The 23,112-nt window shown below is 38.1% G+C and overlaps 1 protein-coding gene across 2 annotated transcripts in view; it reads right to left on the bottom strand.

The window, feature by feature from the left end:
• The window catches only part of Ide (Insulin degrading metalloproteinase), a 692,915-nt gene that overhangs the window by 380,299 nt on the left and 289,504 nt on the right, over positions 1–23,112 (bottom strand). For both annotated transcript variants that reach the window (XM_090384737.1, XM_090384738.1), the window contains exon 13: positions 13,050–13,153. In XM_090384737.1, the coding sequence (XP_090240863.1) occupies positions 13,050–13,153 (104 nt within the window). The remainder of the gene's footprint in view (positions 1–13,049; positions 13,154–23,112) is intronic.

A 23,112-nucleotide genomic window follows, 5' to 3' on the forward strand; every position in this document is an offset into this window, starting at 1 on the left:
CTCTCAGGCGATTATTCTGAGTAAGAGAAAGAATCACATCAACATTGAGCATGCTCAAACCATTCAAGGCTTTATACACCACAAACACATAACCTCATAACCTCACAGGTGCCTAGTCTCCAGACACTGTAATTTGCAAAACTTAAGCGTTTCTTCATAAGAGCAACCCTTTGTTCCATTCACTAATCTTTTTGCCATTCTCTGTACTCGTTCCAACAGCTCTACATCCTACTTAAAATTAGGTCTCCAGGCATGTATACAGTACTCAAGGTGTGGCCAGACCATTGCCTTATAAAAGAGGATAATCACCACCTTATCCATGTATATCATTGACAAGACACCATGAGCTACTCTTGAAGACCATCTGCACTGCTCAGAAAACTTCATATATGCCTGCAAAATTACCTCAGGGTCCTTTTCATTCTCTACCACTGTCAGTGTATTACCACACAGTTGATACGTTACTCTGGAGTTATTGCTTCCCATATACAGTACTTTACATTTGTCAATGTTAAACTTCAGTTACCACATCTCAGCCCATCTGCTCAAATTTTCTAGATCCTGTTGCGGCAGCGCACTGTCATTTAGTGTCTTTAACAACCCTGCCGACCTTCGTATCATTGCAAACTTGGACATTAAGCCTGATATACCATCATCAATGTCATTAATAAATACAGAAAACAACAATGGACCCAACACTGAACCCTGGGAAATTCCACTAAAAACATTAGTCCACAAAGAGCAGTATCCATTGAATACCACTCTCTGTCTTCTCCCACAGAACCATCCCTTTATCCATAACAGGAATTTACCTCGAATGCCACACTGCTCCAATTTGTGCAGCAGTCTCCCATGTGCAACATATCAAAAGCCTTTCTAAGATCCAAATATATGTTATCAAAGTTATTCCCTGCAGCCAGTTCCTTTGTGACCACATCATAGTATCCAATCAAATTGGTCAAACAAGACTTCCCCTTAACAAACCCATGCTGTGTACGAGCTATAACTGAAGTCTTGCCTAGATGATCATGCAATGCTTCTTTAACCAGTGTCTCCATTATTTTCCCTGGAACAGAAGTTAAACTAACAAGTCTGTAATTACCTTTGTCTCCTTTGACCCTACTGTGGAGTGGAGGTCAAATTTGCACATCTCCAGTCCATGGGTACCTCCCCTGAGTCCAAAGAAGCTCTCATAATTATGGCTAAGGGTTTGCTTACTTACCTTGCTGCTTCCTTTAATATAACTGGATAGATTCCATCCACTCCAGGAGCCTTTCTTATGTTTATCTTCGACAATTTCTCCTCCACTTTACTATCAGTTATTACAAGATTATCTAGCTTACTGCCAGAGTGTAATACATCTCTGGCATTCCCCTCCCTGAATAACTCCTCAGATGTGAATGTAGAGGCAAAATATTCATTTGGTTTGTTAGTTACCTGAGCAGGATCATCAACAGTTGAACCATCGATATCAAGTGGACCAATCTGATTCAACCCCTTCCTTCTAGAGTTTTCATAAGTAAAGAACTGTTTGATGTTTTTCTTTGCCTCCTTTGCCAACGATTTCTTGTAATGTGCCTTTGCCTGCCTAACCTCCTTTGTGACTTGGTTACAGACCAGCTTCCGTGTCACCTGTTAATTTATATGTAACCGATGTATTTTCCTTCTCTGCCACATGTCTAATTAGTTCATCTAATATCCAGTTAGGCCTAAATCTTGAACAATATTTTCTTTGAATGTGTCCCATTTTGAATTTGCTGTTGGTAACATCATCAGTTGGTTCCACCGTATAGAATTTAAATACGTCTCAGACCACCGTTGTCACCTTTATGAAAGCAAAAATCCTTCCCTTTACCTCTGATGGTAGTTACCTCTTTGAGTAAATCCCACATCAGCGCACAGTTCTCACTGCCACCGAGTGGTTCCTTTAACTGCAGATTCTTATTACATGAAGAATCACTACTGATAATCAGATCAAGAGTATTACTCCCTGTAGTTGCCTCCCGAACATGCTGCTGTAGAAAACAATCGTTTGTTTTTGTTTTTATTTTTATTTGGTTTTTAGGAGCATTAGCAACTAAGGCCATATTGCTCCTGGATATGCGGTGGTCATTCCCTAACCTTTCCGCATTCTCCGTATTTGGTGGTGACGGGCTCGAACTCCGGTCTAATTAAGAAGCGTGTGCTATGCACTGCTGCTCCTTCCCAACTGGCTACGGAGGCACCTAGAAAACAATCATCCAATAAATCCACAAAAGTCTTGCTATAGTGTGTGATCAACCCACAAATTCCAGTCAATATCTGGGAAATTAAAATCCCCCATTATAAGACACTCTGATTTACTGGCCCATTTTATTTCTTTGTACAGTTGTTTATTAATTTGGTTTCCCAGTGCTTGTCACACCAAACTGACTCGACAGTGCACTGTCCACCCATATCCACTGGCTGTACTTCCTTAGATTTTATGTGTTTCGTAACGAATAGCATAACCTCTCCTCCCTTCCTATCCTGTCTATCCTTCCTATTGTACTCCCCAAATTCCGGTTCTGCATTCCTTATATCTGTGTGACACCACGTCTCTGTTATCCCAATAATACCTGCATTTGAAGTTTTGACCAACATCTCAAATTCATCAAATTTATTTACTGAACTCCTAGCATTGGTAGGAGTTTGGTAGCGTCAGCAAATATTCTTGCACCCCTTCTATTTAGGTGGATTCCATTACTGTAGAAGCAGTCTCTCCTGTTAACAAGCACAGACCAGGCTGAGAAAATTTCTACGCCTTAAGCCTTGCACAATCTCCCCATGGCCGAACTGACCAACAAGGCTCTCATCACATACTCCCTATACTTTTAGCTTCAGCTGCCTAGCTTCTCATCATCACGAAAAGTCTTCCATCCGTAAAGGTTGATGTCAGTGTTCAATTCTTTTCCAACATCAGCTGGGTTATCTACAGAATTTCTATATCCACCTAATAATGGTCCATTTTTTGAGTCATACTTTTCTTCTTTCTGTTCATATACATGAAAAACTCCTTCATGTGTAAAACTAGCCTTCAACATCCTAAATCTTTCTATAATACTATTACAGATCAACTTATAGAGTTGTCACCTTCAGTAATTTTCATCAGTAACTTTTTTGCTCAATTTTGTTGGTTCTAATAAACTGGCCAGCTCATCAATCTTGCACCTTATCAATTTCCATGTCTACTCTTTTCTTAATGGTATATATCCATTTTTTATCATCTGTGACTACTGCTTCTTCATCTTCTTCTATTCTTTGTATTTATCTTCCCTCTGCAATGTACCCGGTTGAAATAGGCTGTGTAGAATCTTAATATCACAGTATCCAAACATGAATTAAAACCATGCCTCTGCCATCAATAGCTGTGACCTCTCCATTCTTAGTCCAACTAAGAAAACAGAACTAGTTCTGTGATGCTGTGCAGGTTTTGGTTGATGACTAGGTATAACCAAAGTATAATGTAAGAACTAGTTAGCGTAATACATATCACTGCATTATTTTATTATTGCAGTATTGTAAATTAATTTAACAACTTTATTACTTTTCATTGTTAATCAATTAAACAGTATTTAAATGGAAATAATTCCCCAGACTAGATCAGCAAAGCAACACGTACAAAGTAGCAGGAGTCCTGTGGCTCACAGGAGAACTGAAGGGTGCGATTCTCCAATGCATCAAAACATAAAAAAATATGCAACTGTGCAATGTTTGCAGACCTTCCTGGAACAAGACATGATCTAGCCAAGGAGGATGTCTTTGTGTGTGCTAGGTGTAGAGAGTGTCAAGAAATTAGGAACAAACACAGCATTCTGATGGGTGTTTATGAGAGTTTGAAGAGTAGGGTAGATGACCTCAAAGGAATTAAAATCAGGGACCCATCAAGTACTCAGCTATCCAACTCAATGCCAGAGCTCATTCTTGTGCATCAGGCAACACGGCAGCAACCTTCAGGGCAGAATGTGCTGGTGCCACAGGAGCACGTTATTGCTGGTGACTATTCACTGCAGGGTCAGGATGACAGGAAATACAAAAAGGATAGGTGGAATAGGACCAGGGTATGACTGTGAGAGGCAAACGTTCATGACGTTTTAGAGCAGATATCATATGTTGTTGTTATTTTGGTTTTTAGGAGCATTAGCAACTAAGGCCATATTGCTCCGTGAATATGCGGTGGTCATTCCTGACCTTTCCGCATCCTCCGTATTTGGTGGTGACGGGCTCGAACCCCGGTCTAATCAAGAAGCGTGTGCTACGCACTGCTGCTCCTTCCCACCTGGCTACGGAGGCGCCTCAGATATCATATTTTAAGGGAACAAAGATATTGTTGTACACATTGGCTCCTTCAATTAACATTGACAAATGTAAAGTACTGCATTTGATGAATTTGAAGTGCTGGTTAAGACATCCAATGCAGATATTGCTGGGATGTCAGAGACGTGGTGCCACTCAGATATAAGGGATGCAGAATTGTAATTTTGTAATTGTGCTGTTAGATATGAAGTTTTCTAAGCAGTGTAAAAAGGCTTCCAGAGCAGGTCATGGGGTATTGTCAATGATATTCAGGAATTTTGCAAGCAGGGATAAGGAGGTGATTATCCCCTTGTATAAGGCAATGGTCAGGCCACACCTTGAGTAGTGCATACAGGTCTGGAAGGCTCGTTTTAGGAAGGATGTAGAGTTGTTAGAACGAGTGTAGAGAAGGGCAACAAGACTGATGAAGGGAAGAAAGGGGTGCTCTTATGAAGAAAGGCTTAAGTTCTGCAAATTGCATCTTCTTGAGACTAGGCACTTGCGAGGCAATCTAATTGAGGTGTTTAAGGCCTTGAATGGATTGAGCAAGCTCAATGCTGATAGGATTCTTCCTCTTGCGCAGATTACAAACCTGAGGGTGCATAGATTCAAACTGAAGAAAGACAGTTATAGATGTTTGGAAGTTTGCCTTTAGCCAGTGGGTTGTTGATTGCTGGAACAAACTTCCATCTGTCTTTGTGGAAATTTGATAGCTTAAATAAATTCAAGGCAGAACTAGGCAAACATCTGGAATGAATGGATCAGAGAAATGGGAATGGTTTTTTTTTTTTTTTTTTTTTTTTTTTGGCTAATGTTGTATAAGCTTGCTTTCTTGCATCATGTGCCTCTACTAATGCTAATATGGGTAGCAGTAACCACAGAGCAACGTACCAAGTGGGTGGTACTACACTCAGTGTTGTGGGGAATGAAAAGAACCTGTGGGTAATTGTGCAGTCAGATATGAAGTTTTCTTAGCACTGCACACAGGCTGCAAGAGTAGTTCATGGTGTCTTTTCAATGATGTACAGGAATTTTGCTAGTAGGGATAAGGAGGTGATTGTCCCTTTGTATAAGGCAATGGCCAGGTTACACCTAGAAGGGCAACAAGATTCGTGAGTGGAACAAAGGGTTGCTGTTACCAAGAAAGGCTTAAATTCCGCAAATTTTAGCTTCTGGAGGCTAGGCACCTGCAAGGTAATCTAACTGATGTGTAAAAGGCCTTGAATGCATTGTGCAAGCTCAATGCTAATGGGATTCTTCCTCTTGCTCAGATTACTCACCTGAGAAGACAAATTCAAATTGAGAAAACACAATTGAAGAATAGATGTGTGGAAGATGTTGTTAATCATTGGAATAAACTTCCATCTGTTATAGTGAATGTCAGCAACTCAAATAAGTTCAAGGCAGAACTAGACAAATATTTGGAGTAAATGGATGGGTGAAATGGGAAGGGTGTTTTTTTTTTTTAGTTGATGCTATATAATTTTGCTTCCTTGCATCATTTGCCTCTACTAATGCAAATGCTTAAATAGAGAATTTCTTGAAATCAAGTAAAGAGGGAAATTCCTCTATCTCAGAAATTTTTAAATTTTATGACATCATCATAAGCCATTTTCAATCTACTGCAGAATGAAGGCCTCTCCAACAACTTTCCATTCCTTGTGTTTTGTGCAATGGCCATCCATTTACTACCCACAAACTCATGAATTTCAAATTTCATCTGTCCATCTCCTTCATCATCTTCCAGGTTTTCTTCTAGCTCCTCTTGGGTACTATACTGTTATTTTCCTAGTCCATCTGTCATCATGTCTTCGAGCTATGTGTCCTGCCCAAGACCATTTTAGTTCTTTAGTTTTGATAACAATATCCTTTACCTGAGTTTGCTGCCTAATCCATGTGTTTCTCTTCTTATCTAACAGTCTGATTCACAATATAATTCGTTCCATTCTTCGCTGTGTAGTTCTCAGCTTCTCTTCCATTTGTTTGGTGAGTGCCCAAGTTTCACTTCCATAAGTCATGGTGGGGAGTATACACTGGTTCATAATTTACATTTCAGACAAACTGGGATATTGCTCCTCAGTATGTGACTATATTTCCTGAATGCTATCCATCCAAAATTTATTCTTCTCTTGACTTCTAGCCATTTATCATTATTACAGCTAATAACTTGTCCCAGATAAGTACATGACTCCACCTTTTCAATTACTGCTCCTTCAATCATTATGTCTCTTTCATGGCATACTTGTTCATCTTTACTTTTGTTTTAGCCCTATTCATCTTTAATCCAAAATCCTTAATAACCGTGCATAACTGATTAAGATTTTCCTCTAATTCTTTGCGATCGTGGCTTATGACCACAATGTCGTCTGCAAATCATAAATGGTTTAGGTACTCTCCATTCACATTGACTCCTTTCTGCGACCAGTCTAATCTTCTGAAAGCTTCCTCAAGGGCAGCAGTTTTATGACACTGAGCAGCAAATCTGCTTATGTTTCGTGACCAATAAACAGTGGATCTTGAAACAGAAGCAAATTCACTCAACATTACAAAGGAGGTTAGGAAGCAAAGGCAGATTACAAGAAATCTTTGGCAAAGTATGCAAAGAAAAACAGCAAAGGCTTCTTTTCTTTCGTAAATTCTAGAAGGAAGAGAATGAATCAGATTGTTCTGCTTGACATCGATAGTTCTACTGTTGATAAACCTGCTCAGGTAGCTGACAAACTGAATGAGTATTTTGCATCTGCATTCACACACATGAGGAATTCTGTATAGAAGTGGAGGACAAAAGCTTATCAAACTATCAGGGGGCAAAATGATTTTCTAATATCTGAAATCAAAGTGGAGGAGAAATTGTTGAAGTTAAACATAAGAAAGGCATCAGAGGGATGGAATCTATCCAGTTTTATTAAAGGGGGAAGCAAAGAAAGTAAGAAAACCCTTAGTCATAATTATGAGAGCATCCTTGGTACAGTGATAAAATGTGTACAGAAAGATGTACACATTTTTAGTAAATAATACAGGGATTACCTTGATCTCTTTGTAAGAAGGCTTCTTATCCAACTCTCCTAGTCCACACATAAATTATTTAAAATACAATGAATTTAAAAAACTACCTTTTAATGTGTTCCATAACGATAGCTACGACACCGACTTAACAACCCAGAATCACCAGCGAGGCCCCAACCCAACTCCAAAACCATCAACTGTGACGCAACCACCAGTATAGGAAAACATTATGTCAAATTTATTCATAGTAGAAAGAACAACTAAATAAGAAATACGTGAAGACAAATTTCTTCCTCCTTAAGTTAGATGGAAACTTTTCGATACTTCGTATTCACAGGACAGAATGAAACTAAAAAATGCGTCGCTGCATAAGAGTTTAAAAGAAATTTAGTCCTCATCATGCATGCATTTATAGGACCAATCATCCGATATTAAAAAGGGACTCGAATATTAATTGAGTTTTTACGGAGTTTCATTTCAAGCCTTTCAGCAATAAGTAACTTATAATTATCAAATAGATATTTATTTACAGTATACCCAGTATAAAATAAAATAAAATAAAATATTTCAGTAGCTTTCGGAACTCGTGTCCCTTTATCAACTGACAAATTTGAATACATCACAAGCAAAGTGTGGCACGTTACTCATTCGTCATTGTTGTAGCATGGACGTGTGCTGCCTTGCGCCAGGTAGGCGCAAGGCAGCACACGTCAGCATACGTCAGTTACAACATCATTTGATGTTGTAACTTCTCAGGATCTCGAAGATCCTGAGAAGTTACAACATCAAATGTGTACAATTACCAGGTAGGAACCTACGTTCACTTGTCTCCAGTGTGAAGACCCCTGTCACACCTGTCTTACGCAGCAATGTAGTGTACCGTATCACCTGTAGGGCCTGTAACAGTTGCTACGTAGGTGAGACATCGAGACGTCTCTAGGATCGCCTCACGGAACACGACAGAGCAATCCGGCTTGCCGAAACTGACCAGTCCGCGCTTGCAGAACATTTTTGGGCTACCAACCACGATCTTGACCCCAAGCGCGACTTTGAGATAGTGGACCACGCGCGACACTTTCGCCACCGCCTATGGCTAGAGTCACTAAACATAATGAACAACCCTAAGGCATTAAATCGCCAGAAAGGCATGCGTATACATCAAATCCTGGAGACAACCGTTTTATTGATGGATGATCACTGGCGCAAGGCAGCACACGTCCGTGCTACAACAATGACGAATGAGTAACGTGCCACACTTTGCTTGTGATGTATTCAAATTTGTCAGTTGATAAAGGGACACGAGTTCCGAAAGCTACTGAAATATTTTATTTTATTTTATTTTATACTGGGTATACTGTAAATAAATATCTATTTGTTAAACTATGGACCCCAGTACTCCAGGCCCATTTGTCACTAACTTATAATTATATTAAATATTAATTATTTTGGCTTCCTTAAAAAGAAAGGAATGTACCTCATTCACAGCATGGAATGCCTACTCTGAAGCATTTGCTCTTGATGCACGTACAGAAGCCTCATGTTGTTTAACACGAAAATCCAAACCCGCAAGTAGATTGAACATAAACCGGGTTGCAGTCTTTACACGAAATGCTCTAGACGAGATCATGCATTTGTTGAAAGGAAGAATTTGTGGAACCCTTCTTTAATAATGTATGTAATTTATTGGTCGGTCTAGCTATTACTTTCATATCTGTACCCTTACATAAATCATTTAATTTGTTCTACCAGCTTTCTCCATATGGGACTATAATAAAATTCTTTTTATCAATATTTGTTTTCGGATTGTTATTAGTTATCTTTTCCTGGGGAATCAGTTTAATTTTATTAATAAAGTTAATTGGATAACCTCTATTTAGGAATCTCTTGTTGGTTCCTCAATTTCCAACTTTAACCCCTTTGTGTGGTGGAATTACATACATTATTAATCTTACGCAGCAATGTAGTGTACCGTATCACCTGTAGGGCCTGTAACAGTTGCTACGTAGGTGAGACATCGAGACGTCTCTAGGATCGCCTCACGGAACACGACAGAGCAATCCGGCTTGCCGAAACTGACCAGTCCGCGCTTGCAGAACATTTTTGGGCTACCAACCACGATCTTGACCCCAAGCGCGACTTTGAGATAGTGGACCACGCGCGACACTTTCGCCACCGCCTATGGCTAGAGTCACTAAACATAATGAACAACCCTAAGGCATTAAATCGCCAGAAAGGCATGCGTATACATCAAATCCTGGAGACAACCGTTTTATTGATGGATGATCACTGGCGCAAGGCAGCACACGTCCGTGCTACAACAATGACGAATGAGTAACGTGCCACACTTTGCTTGTGATGTATTCAAATTTGTCAGTTGATAAAGGGACACGAGTTCCGAAAGCTACTGAAATATTTTATTTTATTTTATTTTATACTGGGTATACTGTAAATAAATATCTATTTGTTAAACTATGGACCCCAGTACTCCAGGCCCATTTGTCACTAACTTATAATTATATTAAATATTAATTATTTTGGCTTCCTTAAAAAGAAAGGAATGTACCTCATTCACAGCATGGAATGCCTACTCTGAAGCATTTGCTCTTGATGCACGTACAGAAGCCTCATGTTGTTTAACACGAAAATCCAAACCCGCAAGTAGATTGAACATAAACCGGGTTGCAGTCTTTACACGAAATGCTCTAGACGAGATCATGCATTTGTTGAAAGGAAGAATTTGTGGAACCCTTCTTTAATAATGTATGTAATTTATTGGTCGGTCTAGCTATTACTTTCATATCTGTACCCTTACATAAATCATTTAATTTGTTCTACCAGCTTTCTCCATATGGGACTATAATAAAATTCTTTTTATCAATATTTGTTTTCGGATTGTTATTAGTTATCTTTTCCTGGGGAATCAGTTTAATTTTATTAATAAAGTTAATTGGATAACCTCTATTTAGGAATCTCTTGTTGGTTCCTCAATTTCCAACTTTAACCCCTTTGTGTGGTGGAATTACATACATTATTAAAGAAGGATTCCTCAGATTCTTCCTTTCAACAAACGCATGATCTCATCTATAACATTTCACGTAAAGACTGTGACTCAGTTTATTGTTGGAGCTACTTGGGGGGGGGGGGATTTTCACGTTAAATAACATGATGCTTCTGTATGCGCATATGCTTCAGAGTTGGCATTCCATGCTGTGAATGAGGCACATTCCTTTCTTTTTAATGAAGCCAAAATAATTATAAGTAAATTACTTATTGTTGAAACGCTTGAAATGAAACTCCGTAAAAACTCAATTAATATTCAAGACCTTTTTTAATATTGGATGATTGGTCCTATAAACGCATGCATGATGAGGACTAAATTTCTTTTAAACACTCATGCAGCGACGCATTTTTTAGTTTCATTCCATCCTGTGAATACAAAGTATTGAAAAGTTTCTGTCTAACTTAAGGAAGAAGAAATTTGTCTTCGCATATTTCTTATTTAGTTGTTCTTTCTACTATGAGTAAATTTGACATAATGTTTTTCTATACTGGTGGTTGCGTCATGGTTGATGGTTTTGGAGTTGGGTTGGGCCTCGACGGTGATACTGGGTTGTTAAGTCGGTGTCGAGCTATCGTTATGGAACACATTAAAATGTAGTTTATTAAATTCATTGTATTTTAATTAATTTACGTGATGGACTAAGAGAGTTGGATAAGAAGCCTTCCTAGAAAGAAATCAAGGTAATCCCTGTATTATTTACTAAAAATAACAAAAAACATAGAAGATATTGAGCAGATAATAGCTCTTATTATACTAAAGAATATTTATGTACATATATGTAGCTTTGAATAGTGATTCCATAGAATTTCTCATATTGTGCACAATAAGAGGACATAAATTTAAATTGAGAAATCGCAGAATGGGTGCATGAAAATTTAATTTCAGGCAGAGAGCAACTGATTGTTAGAATAATTTTTACTTTGATGTTGATTTATAATTTAATTATAAATTTAAGGAAGGATGAGGCAAATTATTGGAGATGGACATATTAGGCATGTAGTCCTCTCCCCCCCCCCCCTCAGCTGTGTTGTACAAAGGATGATCATTAATTTTAGAGACTGAACTTTGCATCTTGAAATTTCAAGGAAGTAGCAAGTTGCTATTTACCTCAATGCGTTCAGTGAAAAACTTAAATTTAGTAGCATGAGAATCATCTGTTTATCTTCAGTCTGAATTAGCAGGTGTTAAATGGAAACTGCTTTAGCTGTTTCACATTTTAAAATAAATAATTTTACTGAGCAGCAAATCAGTATTAACCTTTGTTTAAAATTATCAAAGAGTGTAACAGAAAACTATGAATGTTAAAATCAGCTTTGAGTCAGAATTTTATATATTTAAAGAGGGCCACTTGTTTGTCAATGATGATCCTTTCTCTGGCCACCATTCTACTTCAAATACCAGTGATTCAATTGCTTGTATTCTTGATCTGATCATGAGATTGACACACATTCAGAGTTTCCTATTGAATTCTTTTTTGTGCATCAGTCAGTCTCTATTTATGTAAATAATTAACTATAGATTTAAAGAAGTATACATTTTACCAGATGTATCCACACTAAGCATTTTTTGTCTCTCTTTGCTCACAGATCTTCTAAGGTGATGTCAAACTGATCAATGCTTATGCAAGCATTGTATGGTCTGCTACGTAGTCTTAAGTTTGAAGAGTAATTCATCTTAATTTATGAAGTTTACTGAATAAGTGACATCACCAAAAGAGAGAAATCTCACTTTTTTTTTTTTTTTTCTGCAAGGATCTTAAAGACAAATGTGATCAATGGCAGAAGGGTGGGAGAATTGGATTGTTTCCTTTTAATATTTCTGGATTTAAAAACATATTTTATTTTGTGCATCTTCTAAAATTTATAAAAAATGCTCATATAATTACATATTGGGGAATTGCGCCAGAATTCCCGATTGTAAAATGCTGGATTTCATAGTTTCCTATATATATATATGTGACAATTTAAAACACTGTTATTTATAACTACATACAAATAAATAAAAAAATTTGCATTAACTTGATAAGCATGATGAGTTATCAGCATGTCATCATAGAAATCATTATTATTATTAGCCATATGGTGCAAGGAAGCCGGAGGCTTATGCTGCACCAGCCAAAAAAAAAAAAAAAAAAAAATCCTTATTACCCTGAGAGAGAGAGAGAGAGAGAGAGAGAGAGAGAGAAGAGAGAGAGAGAGAGAGAGAGAGAGAGAGAGAGAGAGAAGTAGAAAGGGAAGAATGATGATATCCAGCTCAGGACCCTGAGTGTGCCAAGCCCATACTCATCAGATGTGAACCCCATCATTTAAAGCAAACAGTTGCAATTTAAAAATTAATGGCAACTTTTTTTTTAAACTAGTCTCCCAATTTCATACATATTTCAGAATAAGCATAATTAGTAGTAAATTTGTCTATCTGTTTTTCTAGCCAACATCCTTCTGTGTAACAATATATGACTAGCACTGTATATGTTGTTTATCACTTTATCTGACATTTTCACTGAACTATTAATTGTAAGCAATTTTAACTGTTTACAATTAAAAACTGGTGAATTAAAACTGCACATATTATTTCACGTGCTAGTTAATTTGAAAGCCTGCTTTTCTCCCTCTCAGGGAATTTAATAAAGAATGCTATTAAAACAAGAAGTAAAATGTTAAAAACAAACCTCATATTAGCAGGAGTCAGTCTATTTAGGAGATCAGTAATTAAATCTGGCCTATAATCATGCATAAGGAATGGCCCACAAAGAATCTCTTCTGTTGGAAAATCCTGAAAGCATAATTTTAATTAAATCAAAAACATATTAAAAATGCTTACTGTGCAATCAGAGTCCACTGAACACAAACCAATATTGCACATGCCAAAATACATTTATTTAAGAAGTATTATAAGATAATTAATTATAATTTATACTTAAGATATAATTAAAGCCTATAATTTATCAAGTTTGGTCAAAATTTGACCAAACTAGATAAATAATTGGTTGGACCCTTTTCACTACAGCAAGAAAAAAGCAATCAAAATACTTAGTGGCCCAAGTAATCAAGCTACACGTAGTTTTTAGGAAAACAGGGCACGCGCACGTGTACACACACACACAGTACAAAATAAACTGACTCCTAACTTTAAGGGATCTTGATTTAATGTAATTAAATAACAGACAGTGTTGAAGACAGTTCCACAGAACCACACTTTTCATGCAAGGGTATTCAAGAGCTCTAAATAAAGCTTATTCAGAGTCTGAAGGGATAAAAATTTTCTTATTTTGTAGTACAGCACTTTTTCATTGAATTCCACCAACTCTGGTGACTATATATATATATAAATACCATATGCTTCTCGAACATCCATGAAGTTGTACCATTAACATTAGAAATTAAAAATGCAAAGCAGAATTAGCAGAAGAACTAAGTCGATAAAATGTGAGATTAGCAGATATTACAGAAATCGAGAGGATGAATATAGAAGAGCCACAACTAAACAATAATTATAAATTAATTTATTCTTGAAATAAGATAACGTGTAGCAACTGCTTCCAGAAATAAGTTGGAAGAAGGTTTGACTGGCTAGAAAGAATTATCCAGCACAGTTTTGTGGGCAAAATTTAAGATGGAAGCCTTGGGTATTAAATTTGTCAGTGTATATAGTCCAGTTGAAGGTTCAAAAAAAAAAAAAAAAAAATAGAAGAATTCTTTAATATGTTATAAACAGCACTAGACACTAATAACAGAGAAAGAATAGTAATGAACGAAACAGTATTTAAATATTAGGGTAAGAAATAATGGTAAAAAGGTAAAAATTTTGTGCAAGCCATGTACCCTTAATTACACTATTATTATTCTTATTATTACATTATTAATCCCTGATTAGGGGGTCCATCTCATAACCGGTATTGCTACCAAGTACACAGAGAGGTTGTTGTTATGTCTGGTGTTACTGTTGGTCGAGGAACTCTCTGACTATCCTACAGATGTTAAGGATTGCGACTTTCTGTAGTTCCTTGTAGGTGTTTGCTGGGAGACCTATTGCTCTAGGCTGTTATGTAGGATCTTTGGCACCATACTTGTGGTTGACACGATGATCGGGATGGTCGTTACTTGTTCCATATGACACATATCTTTGATCTTTGGTTGTTGTTGTTATTTGGATTTTAGGAGCATTAGCAACTAAGGCCATATTGCTCCGGGATATGCGGTGGTCATTCCCTGACCTTCCCGCATCCCCCGTATTTGGTGGTGACGGGCTCGAACCCCGGTCTAATCAAGAAGCGTGTGCTGCGCACTGCTGCTCCTTCCCACCTGGCTACGGAGGCGCCCTTTGATCTTTGGAAGGGGATGAATCTGATTGGTCCACTTGACATCAATGGTTCGACTGTTGATGATCCTCCTTAGATAGCAAACAAACTGAATGAGTATTTTGCATCTACATTCACACGTGAGGAATTATTAAGGTTTGAAAATGGCAGAAGGTTATCAAATTATAGCAAGATACTTAATGATTTTGTAATAACTGAGAGCAAAGTGGAAGAGAAATTGTTGAAGTTAAATGTAAGAAAAGCACCTGGGGTGGATGGGATCTATCCAATTATATTAAAGGAGGCGGCAAAGCAACTAAGCAAACCCTTAGCCATAATTATGAGAGCATCCTTGGACTCAGGGGAGGTTCCCACAGACTGGAGATGTGCAAATGTATCCCCAATTAACAAAGGGAGATCAAAGGGTGACACGAGTAATTACAGACCAGTTAGTTTAACTTCTGTTCCTGGTAAAATAATGGAGTCACTGGTTAAAGATGCATTGCAGGATCATCTAGACAAGACTGCAGCAATAATTCAGACACAGCATGGGTTTGTTAAGGGAAAGTCTTGTCTGACAAATTTGATAGGATATTATGATGTGGTTACAAAGGAACTGGATGCAAAAAATAATTTTGATATCATATATTTGGATTTCAGAAAAGCTTTTGACACTGTTGCGAATGGAAGACTATTGTACAAATTGGAGCAGAATGGTATTAAGCGTAAGTTGCTACAATGGATAAAAGGATGGTTAAGTGAGAGAAGACAGAGGGTGGTAATCAATGGGTGCTGCTCTTCTTGGACTAATGTTATTAGTGGTGTCCCACATGGTTCGGTGTTAGGTCCACTGTTGTTTTGTATATTTATCAATGATATTGATGAAGGTATATCAGGCTTAATGTCGAAGTTTCCAGATGATACAAAGGTTGGCAGAGTTGTTAATGACAGTAATGGCAGCGTGCTACTGCAACAGGATCTAGATAATTTGGGCAGATGGGCTAAGAAGTGGCAACTGAAGTTTAACCTTGACAAATGCAAAGTACTGAATATGGGTAGAAATAACCCCAGAGAAACGTACCAACTGTGTGGTACTACACTTAAGGTGGTAGAAAATGGAAAAGACCTGGGAGTAATTGTGCAGTCAGATATGAAGTTTTCTGAGCAATGCAGACAGGCTGCCAGGGCAGGTCATGGGGTTTTGTCAATGATATATAGGAATTTTGCTAGCAAGGATAAGGGGTGATTGTCCCTCTGTATAAGGCAATGGTCAGGCCACGCCTTGAGTACTGCGTACAGGTCTGAAGGCCTCATTTTAGGAAGGATGTAGATTTACTTGAGCGTGTACAGAGAAGGGCAACAAGATTGGTGAGGGGAATGAAGGGATCCTCTTACCAAGAGAGGCTTAAGTTCTGCAAATTGCAGTGGCTGGAGACTAGGCACCTGCGCGGTGATCTGATTGAGGTATATAAGGCCTTGAATGGGTTGAGCACGCTGAATTCTGATGGGATCCTTCCACTTGTTCAGATTACGAACCTAAGGGGTATAAATTCAAATTAAGAAAAGACAGATGTAGAATAGATGTGCGGAAATTTGCCTTTAGCCAGCGGGTGGTTAATTGCTGGAACAAACTTCCATCTGTCGTTGTGGAAGTTGATAGGTTGAATAAATTTAAGGAGGAACTGGACAGGCATTTGGAGAGAATGGTGTGATTTTTTTTTTTTTTTTTTTTTTTGTTGGCTGATGCTGCATAAGCTCATACATTTGCTTTCTTGCATCACATGCCACTACTACTACTATCTCCTATCTTAGGTTCGTGTACTTCCTGATTTTTTCCCCATGGGTTTTCTGCAGGTTGCCAGTGTTGGGTACCGCTATGTCAATCAGATAGGTAGTCTTTTCCTTCTTGTCCACAAGGGTTATGTCCAGTCTGTTGTTCAGGATTGTCCTATCCGTTATTATGGTGCGGTCCCAGTACAGCTTGTGGGTTGGGGTCTCTAGTACTGCCTGTGGTTCGTACTTGTAGTATGGTACACTTTCTTTGGTCAACTGGTAACTTATTATTATTATTATTAGCTATATGGTGCAAGGAAGCCCGAGGCTTATGCTGCACAAGAGTGTAAAAAAAAATTCCCACGTTACCCTGAGAGAGAGAGAGAGAGAGAGAGTGTCAGAAATAAAAAAAAAAGACAAAATAGAAGAATTCTTTAATATGTTATAAACAGCACTAGACACTAATAACAGAGAAAGAATAGTAATGAATGAAACAGTATTTAAATATTAGGGTAAGAAATAATGATCAAATAAGAATGGTATCACCAAGGAAGCAAGAAAGAGAAGAATGATGATATCCAGCTCAGGATATCACCTGGGTTTGCCAAGCCCATACTCACCAAATGTGAGCCCCTGGGGTAATAGTATAAAGTAAAAAGACATACCGTACTTCAGTATAAAGATAGCAAAAAGCTTGTGGAGAAGAGTAGCAAGAAAAGGATAGCTGCTAGAAAAGGATCGTAAATGACTAGTTGAACACACAAAGTTACATAACAGATTTAATGATGGGGTGATCATCATCATCTTGTATTGAGCAAATTAAAAAATGGCAATTAGTGGCAAATGCAAAACTATAAAAAAGATGTTGATACATAAAAATGGAGAAGTTCGCAGATTTGTCAACAATTATTAACTAAAGAAACTTTTTGGATAAAAATTTAAATAATATTCTTGATGTTAACATGATTTTAGATGAAGAAGAGCAAAAATTCAAGTGAACTTTAGTGCAGACTGCAAAAGAAGTGAGGGGGAAAGGGTGTGTAAAGAAAAGAAATTAAGAACACCATGGTGGGGCTGTAATATTAGAGGAGTGGCTAGAGAAAAGAAAAAAACTAAGAAATATGGTAAGTAAAACTAGCATATTCTTCCTGAAATATAAAGTGAAGTGTAAGAATTCTAAGTATGTGCAAAGAAGGTTAAAAGAAACATCTTGTGTAAATGCTGGGTTTGGTTTTGGTTTGGTTTAATTTGAGTTTTATCAGTGCATCAGCAACAGTGGCTATAACACACCAAAATCAGGTTATATAGATTTTGGTGTGAAATAGAAAATAGTGTGTAAAAAAAAATAGAAACCATTATGGCATTTAGATAAAGATCTCTAAACAGAAGCAATCCATAATGAAGGTAATCAAAATTGATTAGGGCAAAGTTAAAACAGAAGAGAAGGATAAATTAGAGGTATGGCATAAACACTTTGATGGACTGATAAACAAAGGAACTGAAGAAATCATTGAAATGTGTTAGGGTAACAAGAACTCTCTTTAAAAGTTACAGCTGTCAGTTACAGGCTTCGCAAAAACGATACGTGTTTGCCTTTTATTTACATGATTGTTATTTTATATTGTACTTAATACGTAGTCATATAGTTATAGTTACGCTGGTTATTTTTTATTTTAATTTAGATAAAGAGTTTTTGTGGATTTTACTTACGATAGGTAAAACAGTTATTCTGTTCGAATTTTGTAGCCATTGTTTTTGTATATAGTGGTAGGGAATTCAAATTTTTTAATTGAGGTAGCTAGGTAGCTCTAACGCATAATTATATAGTAATACGCTTCACTGTTTCTATTTAATAGTTTCTATTCAAATACTATTGACATTTAATTTATTGATTTTATTAATTTAAACTACCATGCCCCAAACTAGAGCAGCAAAGCAACGGGCACAAAGTGGCAGGAGTGCTGTGACTCGGGGGAGAACTGAGGGGGGGGCGATTCTCCAACGCATCACAGCCTAAAAAAATGTGCAACTTGTGAAATGTTTGCCGAACTCTCTGGAACGGAACATGATATTGCTATGGGGAATGTCTTTGTGTGTGCGCGATGTAAGGAGTGTAAGGAAATCAGGCGACAACTCAGCGTTGTTATGGGCCTATATGAGAGTTTGAAGGACAGGGTGGATGCTCTCGAAAGATCTAAATTGAGGGGCCCATCAGGCTCTCAGCTGCCCACATCAACGCCAGAGCTTGCACTTGGTCATCACGCAACACAGCGGCAACCCCTAAGGAAGAATGCGCTGGTCCCACAGGAACCAGTAGTTGTTGGTGACTCTATTGTCAGGGAAACGGGGAACATGCTTTGTAAAAAGGATAGGTGGAACAGGACCAGGGTATGTCTGCCAGGGGCAAAGGTTGATGACGTTGTAGAGCGGATATCATCTTTCAAGGGCACAAAAGGTGATATAGTTGTACACGTTGGCACTAATGATATTAAGAGTAGGAGACCGGCAGAATTACTCAACAAGTACAGGTTACTGTTGAAAAAAAAGCCGTGAAATAGGGTTGAATTTGAAAGTGTCTGCAATTCTGCCCAGACACGATAGGAGGGAGTACATGATGAGAGCCTTGTCGATCAATTCGGCCCTGGAAAGATTGTGCAAGGCTCAAGGGGTAGAATTTTTTTCAGCCTGGACTGTACTTGTTAACAGGAGAGATTGCTTCTACAGGGATGGGATACACTTAAATAGAAGGGTGCAAGAATATTTGCTGATGCTATCGAGGCAGTGTTAGGTGGGTCGGAAAACTGCTAGTTTGGGGGGATACAAAGACTAATAGTTTCACAGCAACCGCAGGCAGAGGTGAAGGTGATTCTTGCACAACTTCTATTAGAATAAGAAGCGACCTGGAGCGAGGGGTGTTGGGGGTTTCAGGGACGGATGGCAGTCATCATGGAATAGTTGGGTATATGGGATGTGTTAGGGTAACAAGGAATAGGCATAGGAGCATGTATGCTTGCATGTATACCAATGCTAGAAGTATAGTAAATAAATTTGATGAATTTGAAGTGTTGGTCAAGACATCAAAGGCGGATATTGTTGGGATAGCAGAGACGTGGTGTCACAAAGATATAAGGAATGCAGAACTGGAATTTGGGGAGTACAATGTGTACAGAAAGGATAGACAGGACAGAAAGGGAGGGGGTGTTATGCTGTTAATTAAGAAAAACATAAAATCAAAGGAAGTGCACCCAGTTAATATAGATGAACAGTGCTCTGTTGAATCAGTTTGGTGTGAGATAAGCACTGCGAAAGGAAAAATAAGAGTAGGAGTGTGTTATAGGCCTAATGACTTGAATGAGTACAATGAACAATTGTACAGAGAAATAGAGTGGGCCAGTAAATCAGAATGCCTTATAATGGGGGATTTTAACTTCCCAGATATTGACTGGAACTTGTGGGTTGGTCACTCACACACTAGTCAGACTTTTGTGGATTTATTGGATGATTGTTTTCTGCAGCAGCATGTTCGAGAGGCAACCAGGGAAAGTAACACTCTTGATCTGGTTATCAGCAGTGATCATTCGTGTATTAAGAATTTGCAGATAAAGGAACCACTAGGTGGCAGTGATCACAGTGTGCTGAAGTGGGATTTACTCAAAGAGGTAACTACCGTCAGGGGTAAAGGAAAGGGTTTTTGCTTCCGTAAAGGGGAGTACAGTGGTCTCAGACAGTTTTTAAATTCTGTACAGTGGGATCAACTGACGATGTTACAAACAGTAAATTCTAAGTGGGAAGCATTCAAGGAATTAATCGTGGAAGCTACTAGACTTTTCATACTGATTAAAAAATATTGTTCAAGGTTTAGGCCTAAATGGTTATCAAATGAACTAATGAGACTCGTGACAGAGAAGAAAAATGCATGGGATGCATATAAATTATCAGGCGACGCAGAAGCCTGTGGCAGATATAAGCTAGTTTGTAATCAGGTCACAAAGGAGGTTCGGCAGGAGAAGGCGGATTACGAGAAATCTTTGGCAAAAGATGCTAAGAAAAACAGCAGGGATTTCTTTACTTATATAAACTCTAAAAGGAAGGGGATGAATATGATTGGTCCACTTGACATCAATGGTTCGACTGTTGATGATCCTGCTCAGATAGCAAACAAACTGAATGAGTATTTTGCATCTACATTCACACGTGAGGAATTATTACAGTTTGAAAATGGAAGAAGGTTATCAAATTGTAGCAGTGTGCTTAATGATTTTGTAATAACTGAGAGCAAAGTGGAGGAGAAATTGTTGAAGTTAAACATAAGAAAGGCACCTGGGGTGGATGGGATCTATCCAGTTATTTTAAAGGAGGCGGCAAAGCAACTAAGCAAACCCTTAGCCATAATTATGAGAGCATCCTTGGACTCAGGGGAGGTTCCCACAGACTGGAGGTGTGCAAAGGTATCATCAATTCACAAAGGTGGATCGAAGGGTGACACGAGTAATTACAGACCAGTTAGTTTAACTTCTGTTCCTGGTAAAATAATGGAGTCACTGGTTAAAGATGCATTGCAGGATCATCTAGACAAGACTGCAGCAATAATTCAGACACAGCATGGGTTTGTTAAGGGAAAGTCTTGTCTGACAAATTTGATTGGTTATTATGATGTGGTCACAAAGGAACTGGATGCAAAAAATAATTTTGATATCATATACTTGGATTTCAGGAAAGCTTTTGACACTGTTGCGCATGGAAGACTACTGTACAAATTGGAGCAGAATGGTATTAAGGGTAAGTTGCTACAATGGATAAAAGGATGGTTAAGTGGGAGAAGACAGAGGGTGGTAATCAATGGGTGCTGCTCTTCGTGGACTAATGTTATTAGTGGAGTCCCACAGGGTTCGGTGTTGGGTCCACTGTTGTTTTGTGTATTTATCAATGATATTGATGAAGGTATATCAGGCTTAATGTCGAAGTTTGCAGATGACACAAAGGTTGGAAGGGTTGTTAATGACAGTCATGGCAGTGTGCTACTGCAACAGGATCTAGATAATTTGGGCAGATGGGCTAAGAAGTGGCACCTGAAGTTTAACCTTTACAAATGCAAAGTACTGCATATGGGTAGAAGTAACCCCAGAGAAACGTACCAACTGTGTGGTACTACACTTAAGGTGGTAGAAAATGAAAAAGACCTGGGAGTAATTGTGCAGTCAGATATGAAGTTTTCTGAGCAAAGCAGACAGGCTGCTAGGGCGGTTATGGAGTTTTGTCAATGATATATAGGAATTTTGCTAGCAGGGAAAAGGAGGTGATTGTCCCTCTGTATAAGGCAATGGTCAGGCCACGCCTTGAGTACTGCATACAGGTCTGGAGGCCTCATTTTAGGAAGGATGTAGATTTTCTTGAGCGTGTACAGAGAAGAGCTACACGATTGGCGAGGGGAATGAAGGGATCCTCTTACCAAGAGAGGCTTAAGTTCTGCAAATTGCAGTGGCTGGAGACTAGGCACCTGCGCGGTGATCTGATTGAGGTCTATAAGGCCTTGAATGGGTTGAGCATGCTGAATTCTGATGGGATCCTTCCACTTGTTCAGATTACGAACCTACGGGGACATAAGTTCAAATTAAGAAAGGACAGATGTAGAATAGATGTGCGTAAATTTGCCTTTAGCCAGCGGGTGGTTAATTGCTGGAACAAACTTCCATCTGTCGTTGTGGAAGTTGATAGGTTAAATAAATTTAAGGTGTGATTTTTTTTTGGCTGATGCTGCATAAGCTCCTACACTTGCTTTCTTGCATCACGTGCCACTACTACTACAGTGGCTATAACACCAAAATCAGGTTATATAGATTTTGGTGTGAAATAGAAAATAGTGTGTAAAAAAAAATAGAAACCATTATGGCATTTAGATAAAGATCTCTAAACAGAAGCAATCCATAATGAAGGTAATCAAAATTGATTAGGGCAAAGTTAAAACAGAAGAGAAGGATAAATTAGAGGTATGGCAAAAACACTTTGATGGACTGATAAACAAAGGAACTGAAGAAATCATTGAATAGTAGCAGAGAAGAGTGAAATGAAGGAAATTGTAAATACTACCTCAACTCTACATTTGAAATAAAAAAAAAAAAAAACTACGGAAAGATGTTAATGAAAGGGGTTCTTGCTCCAATATATGAAAATGAAAATAAATCTGAATTAAGTTATCAGAGGTGCGCCAAATACACATTTTGGTCAAATGGCCAAGTGTTAATCAATATTCGGATGAAGCCAAAGGCGAATATCACCATAACCGAATGATAGTGATAGTAAAATCAAAAGAATAAATTTGAAATTTTATTTTAAAAAATTTAATTATTATTACAATTTTATTATTAAAACTTTTAGTAGACAAATTTTAAAAGTTTGACATTATTGTGCAGCAACAATAATTCCTCAGCACTATCAGCTGCTAGATTGCTTCTTCAATTGCTTTTTTTTTTTTTTCTTTTTTTTTTTTTTGGGTAGTTGTTGGCGCATCGGCTTCTGTGGCCATAATGCACCTCCCAAGGTTTTTGCAGTACTTTGATCCAAGCCCGAGGCGGGATTTGAACCCACGACCTTTAGGTTGCCAGGCAGGCACTTTACCCACCCGGCTAGCCCGGTCGGCTTCAATTATACTAACACTAAATTT

The sequence above is a fragment of the Mastigoproctus giganteus genome, chromosome 11 (assembly GCF_048544385.1).
Source record: "Mastigoproctus giganteus isolate SK-2022 chromosome 11, ASM4854438v1, whole genome shotgun sequence".
Lineage (NCBI taxonomy): Eukaryota > Metazoa > Arthropoda > Arachnida > Uropygi > Thelyphonidae > Mastigoproctus > Mastigoproctus giganteus.